A 5,979-nucleotide genomic window follows, 5' to 3' on the forward strand; every position below is an offset into this window, starting at 1 on the left:
ATTTGCAATTGAATGGCCGAAATGTGCTTAACATCCAAACAAATAAGAGAATTAATCATTAATAATTTCAATAAATAGAATAAAAAACGTAATACAAAATTAATTAAAAACCTTAATACAATTTTAATAAAAAAATGACAAAGAATTGAGAGAGGATTGAGAATGAATTGAGAGAGGATTGAGAATGAATTGAGAGAGAGTTGAGAGTGAATTGTGAGTGAATTGTGAGTGAATTGAAAAGGTGGGAAATTTGAGGATTAAATAGGGAAAATAAGTTGTCGTGAGGGCGAGCCGTTGGAATTCGATTGTTGCGATTAGCTATTAGGGAAAACGCATCCAATTGGATGCACTTTGCTGACTGAACATGAAAACGCATCCAACTGGAAGTGTTTTCCTGCCAAATTCGCTAAAAATGCGTCCCTTATCTCTTCAAAATTAGTCTGATCCAATACTTTTTCTAAAAAATGGCATTTTTGGTAATTCACCCTATGTGATGAGTGTAGTTAAAAAAATCTTGATTGTGATGTTTAGGGGCGAGCAAAATTCATTTTGACTTGGAAAAATAAAATAAAATTTAAATTTTGAGTTAAATAAATTGAGTTATTTGAGTTAATCGAATTATTTGAGTCAAGTCGAATTTTTTTCGAATTTCGAGTTCTAATCGAGATTAATTTTTGAATTTGAATAACTCGAATAATTTGAATAAACTGAATACCAAACTATAATATTTTACATTCATTTTTTCTCTAATTTTTTTAATATTTTGCCCATTTAGTTCCCCTAAAATTTTACTCATTTAACTTTTAATTTTTTTATTTTCTCCCCAATCTTTTTATTTTCCACCTAAATTATTTTGTATTGATATTAATTTTACATTTTATATTTAAGAAAATTTTTATTAAAAAATTATATTTTTTATATTTAATATATATTTTTTAATTTCAAAATACTGATAAAAATCAAAAGAATTAAAATAATTAGGCAAAAATTAATAACAAATTTAATTAGAGGCACAAACGGTTGATTCGATGGATCAAACACTCACAGCTAGCGATGTTGTTTTCCTCTTTCCCAAGCGACGCGAGACGAGTTATTTTTCCATTCTTTGAGTTCTTTTTCTAAAAGCCATCGAGAAATCTAAAGACAAAAACAAAGAAGGAAGAAGAACAAAGGAAAAAGGGCTTGGCTCGGCTGCCATTCTCATTCTTCTTGCTCTCCATTTCAAAGCTGTTGTATGTTCTTTTTGGGTAAGCTATCTTTCTAAATTCCCTTTTTTACTTTAAGATATTGATGTAAGTGATTTTAAAATTAAAAATAAAATTGAAATTTGTGCTTTATTCACCTGCAGCGTTTGGGATCCACAGCAGCAGTGTGTATTTGTATCTTAGAAATTTGAATTGTTCCATCAATCTATTTAAATATCTTTTGCTATATTTTCTCGGTGTTTCAAGTGATTTACTATATATTTGTATCCTACAAAATTCCCTTTTCCCCCCTATATATAAATGAGGATGTAACCCTTAAAGAATACATCCATATTAAGAACGGGTTGTTTCACTTTAGTGTAAATTTAGTGTTATAATGTCAATTTGGAATAGTAAGCTGATTTATCTTGCGTTCCTGAAAACTACTGGTTTTAAGTTTGATGTCTTATTCTTATGGTGGGATGTGAATCCAGGATGCCGATTCGGAGTGTCTATACTTTGAATCTGTGAAGACATTATATATATAAATGCTGTACGTGTGTATTATATTGGATTTCTTTCAAATACTATCTGGATGCGTGTAGTATTTTAGGTTGCTATATCATCTATTTTGCATCTTTTAGGTGATTTTTCTGTTCTGTTTTGGTGTTATATTTGCAGTCTCTTGTTAAAACCATTTTGCTAACTTAATAAAACTCCTTTGCTAACCTAAGAATCAATATCGGAACAAGGGATAAATTGGATGGAATTAAAGACTATAGTTGATTAAATTATAAACTTAATTCTTTAAGCTTTGGTATTTCATACTAGATTTCATGCTAATCCATTTTACGATGCTGTTATGTTGGACACATTTTGCTGAAATATCTAATGTTAGATGTTTTATCCTGTGAAGTTTAAGGAGCTAAGCTTATATTATTTGTATTCTTTTTATAATGTTATGTCTTCTAGCTTTTATCACTACAGCAAAATGATTCAATATGTAGATCCTTATCTAAGCCTTTTCTAAAACCCTGCAATGAAGCACAGGTTACTTTGCTAGTTATTCATGATACAAGTACACATGTATATTTACAAATATTTTTGTACTGAACCAGAAAACCAGAAATGATATGCCCAAACCACTGTTACTGATGCATATAATGTTTTTTAAGAAAGCCAAAACATTGTTTGTTGGGGTGCTAACAACCTTGATAAGAAGTTTTGAAACGTAATATTTTCTGATTCTTTTAATCATATAAATTGCTAATTTTTGTTTCCTAATAGCACATCATCAGCAATAGGCAGTCAGTCATGGAGTCAAGCAGAGCAAGTGAGAAAAAAAAGCTGAAACGTAAAGAGGTAAAATTATAACTTAGGGGATTTTATTTCTGTTTCTTCATTAGCAAAGTAGGACCATTATAAAAATGATGGTCTTTTTTTTTCTTTTTCTTTTTTTTTTTCAATTGGCTTTCATAGAATAGATACTAGAGAAAAAGAAAGCAGCAGACCAACTCCTCAAAGTCGCTTCTGCGCAAATTGACCATCTTACTTCTTTCCCTTCCTTTTGCTATTTCAACAAAAATGGTAATTCTTGATCACCCGTTTTCCCATCTATTTTCAAGTAAATGAAATTACTTATGTTTATAAAAGAGTTGACAATGTTGATTAAATCACTACTAGGCCTTTGTTTACGCTTGGAATCGGGGCGTGGAGATAAGCTGTCCAATTGTACGAAACAACAGATTCAGAAACTCCTGAAGGTAACAAATTTATCCTGAATGTAATAATTTTAAATTGCAAATTTTCAATTGGATTTTTCTGTTTTAATTGAAAGCTTTGATAGGCGAATATGATGGGGCCATATGGATCAGAGTGGGCAGTAGAAGAGAAGGTGAAGCGGAGGGAAATGGTTGCTCCAGAAGCACGCTATATATTCGTATATTGGAATGCCAATGAGATGATGGACAATGCATTCACTCCCTTGCTTGGTTTCCTACATTTCCGTTTCACTCTGGAAGAAGAGATACCCGTTCTTTATTTATACGAATTGCAACTGGATAGCTCAGTCCAAGGGAAAGGACTTGGGAAATTCTTGATGCAGTTAGTTGAGCTAATTGCTCAGGAGGTTTCTATACTTCTTTTCTTTCTAATGTCCTTGAATTTATTGTTTGTACCATTTTCATGGATTATGTTTGCAATTGAATGCTGCTTTATACTCTATCAAGCTAAATTTGAACTTCTAAGATGTGATTCTTTGCTTTGCTTTGCTTTTCATCTTTCTCTTAGAATCGGATGGGTGCTGTGGTGTTAACTGTTCAAAAATCAAACTCATTAGCCATGAAGTTCTATATAAGCAAGCTAAGGTAAGTTCTTCACTGTCTAAGGTTGTTGTTTACTTAAGAGATGTCCCTCCTTGTGTAATTTAGTCTTAGTGGTTTTGCACTTGTATATTATTTGCTGCAAGGATAAAATATGAGCAGCAAATACTGTCACACAAAAGGCGAAGAACAAATGAGCGATTAGGACAACTCAGTGAAACCGAAAGAAAGAACTAACTTGAGCACAATCAAGCTAAAAGAACAAAACAGTTCGATAAATCTTTGCTAAGGTTCTTGTTTCAATAAGCAATCCATGCCAAGCCTTATAATAAATCTAAGCAGTGCTGCATCTAGTATCTCCTTTGATGCCCTAGAATCAGGTTGTCACTTACATTGCCTTGCTTGGCTACAGTCTGTGATAATCCTGTTGCAGAAAATGACAAATCTAGGCGACCAATTTATGTAAAAGTCCCAAAAAGAGAGGTTTCTTTCCCTTCCTATTTGGACCTGATGCAGTTTTGAGCATGGACTATGGACATGCATCGAAGAACAAAAGTTTATGACCTAATGAAAGATTGACCATCTATTTTGGATTGAATATCTATTTATGTACTTTAAGAATTAAGATGTATACAGCAAGCTACTTTTTGAGCGCATGTCTATGTGTGCAAATGGGAGAATGCTTTAGTTTAGTTTTGGTGTTGCATTATTCTTGTACTTTATATGGTTCAAACAATGAAATATATCAATTTTCTGCAGATATGTGGAATCAAGTATTTCACCATCGAGAGTTGATCCGTTGGTAGGACTTTGATTACATATGCATTATAATATGTTATACATGACTACATTATTGAGTAATTTTTAACCATTTTGCACAGGTGGGAGTTGAAAAGAACTATGAAATTCTTTGCAAAACATTTGATCATGAAGCTAAAGCTATATTGGAGGTATATTCAGTTCAGTATAGGTACTATTATCATGTCATTTTCATCCTCAAAAACTTATTCACATGCATTTTGTAATGTTCAAATGTAAAATCCGCATATTTTCTCTAAGACTTGATATCAAGACCTGAACCCCAACTATTTGATTTACAATTTTTTTTTTTTTATCTATCATACCATTACCAAGCATGGTAAAAGATGTAGATGTCATGTCAGAGTTGCTTCCAGTACCATTTTACAACACTAAATGGTGTTGGATTACATTGTTTATGCAGGACTGCTAGGAGGGTAGGGTTTATGGCTGCTTTTTCAGACTTAAAATTTGAAGACTAACAGGGAACATTGAATGAGAGGAAGATTGTCAAAATCACAAGCAATGATGAATACCGGGTACCCAATTCTTTTATTTCTGCAGCTATGCCCATATTTTCATTGAGACAAAGCACTTGTTTATTGAGGAACTGATTTACAGTGCATAAAGTAAATTGTTTTGTTTATGAATTTAAAACTAAAATTTAAGGGGAATGAGTTAGGGGGAGAGTAATCTAGATTGGATTATAGGAGTGAGGTTGCAATTTGATGAGTGAGTTCAACTTAAATTATGTCTTATGCTTGTTAATTTCTAGTGAATTACTCTCTGAAAAAAGTTCCACAAACGGAGGAAGTTTCTGAATTGCATAACTTAGCATTGGTGTCCATTTCTATTTTATAATTGTTAGTAAGTTCGATGAGTCACGACAAAACAAAAATTTGGATGGCAAAAACAACAAATTCACAATAATGATGAAATTTAGTCTTTAAATATGTGATTTACACTAAATCTTATTAGAAATTTGCCCTAAATCTTTACTTAATCCGAATAGTAAAGCTTTCCATGCAATAATTCTTAATTTATACCATTTAAAAATGTGATTTAATTATATCAAAAAAAAAAATTATGCAATCAGTTCATAGCTTAGCAAATTTTTTTATAGGTTAAATTTTGCTATTAGTTCTTGTACTTTACGAAAGTTATAAATTTAGTCATTGTACTTTAATTTGGTTATTTTTGGTCTCATTTTTAAATTTTTTAAAATTTTAATTATTAGCAAATGGTAATTGTTTAATTCATTAAGTTTTATTATTTCTAAAATTTGATTGGGCAAACATACTCTCTTATGTCTAATGCCACACTAGCTTGTTATTTTTATATTTTATTTATTAAAAATTTAATAAATAGATTAATTATTGCCATTTGTGTCAAAATTAAAAATTTTAAATTTGAAAAATATAGGGATTTAGAATGATCTAATTAGAAAATAAGGATTAAATTTACAATTATATACATAGTACATGACTAGTAATTAAATTTAACCAAACAAATTTGACTACTATTGTTTGGGTCATGATTAAAATTTTAAAATTCAGAAAGTGAAGGAATTAAAATGGACCAATTCAAAAAGTATATTAAAAATGATCAAATTGAAGTATAAAGATTAGGGATGACAATGGAGTAGCGCAAGAGCAAATATCGCTAAATCTACCATT

At 30.8% G+C, this 5,979-nt stretch overlaps 1 protein-coding gene across 7 annotated transcripts; it reads left to right on the top strand.

Annotated features, from left to right (window-relative positions):
- The first annotated feature begins 1,021 nt into the window (after positions 1–1,021).
- Positions 1,022–5,125, top strand: LOC107890192 (N-alpha-acetyltransferase 40). Of its 7 annotated transcripts, none has more exons than XM_016814701.2 (10): positions 1,022–1,247; positions 1,349–1,737; positions 2,472–2,546; positions 2,669–2,771; positions 2,868–2,947; positions 3,031–3,312; positions 3,474–3,550; positions 4,265–4,307; positions 4,387–4,475; positions 4,728–5,125. In XM_016814701.2, the coding sequence occupies exons 3-10, from the start codon at positions 2,499–2,501 to the stop codon at positions 4,783–4,785; spliced, it is 780 nt and encodes a 259-aa protein (XP_016670190.1). In that variant the 5' UTR covers positions 1,022–1,247; positions 1,349–1,737; positions 2,472–2,498; the 3' UTR covers positions 4,786–5,125. The 7 variants fall into 7 exon arrangements, with proteins under 7 accessions (XP_016670190.1, XP_016670181.1, XP_016670186.1 ...); XM_016814692.2 differs by having other exon boundaries at positions 2,483–2,546; XM_016814715.2 differs by having other exon boundaries at positions 1,023–1,247; positions 2,483–2,546; positions 4,387–4,455.
- The last annotated feature ends 854 nt before the right edge of the window (positions 5,126–5,979 follow it).

This window comes from Gossypium hirsutum, chromosome A11 (assembly GCF_007990345.1).
Source record: "Gossypium hirsutum isolate 1008001.06 chromosome A11, Gossypium_hirsutum_v2.1, whole genome shotgun sequence".
In the NCBI taxonomy this organism is placed as follows: Eukaryota; Viridiplantae; Streptophyta; class Magnoliopsida; order Malvales; family Malvaceae; genus Gossypium; species Gossypium hirsutum.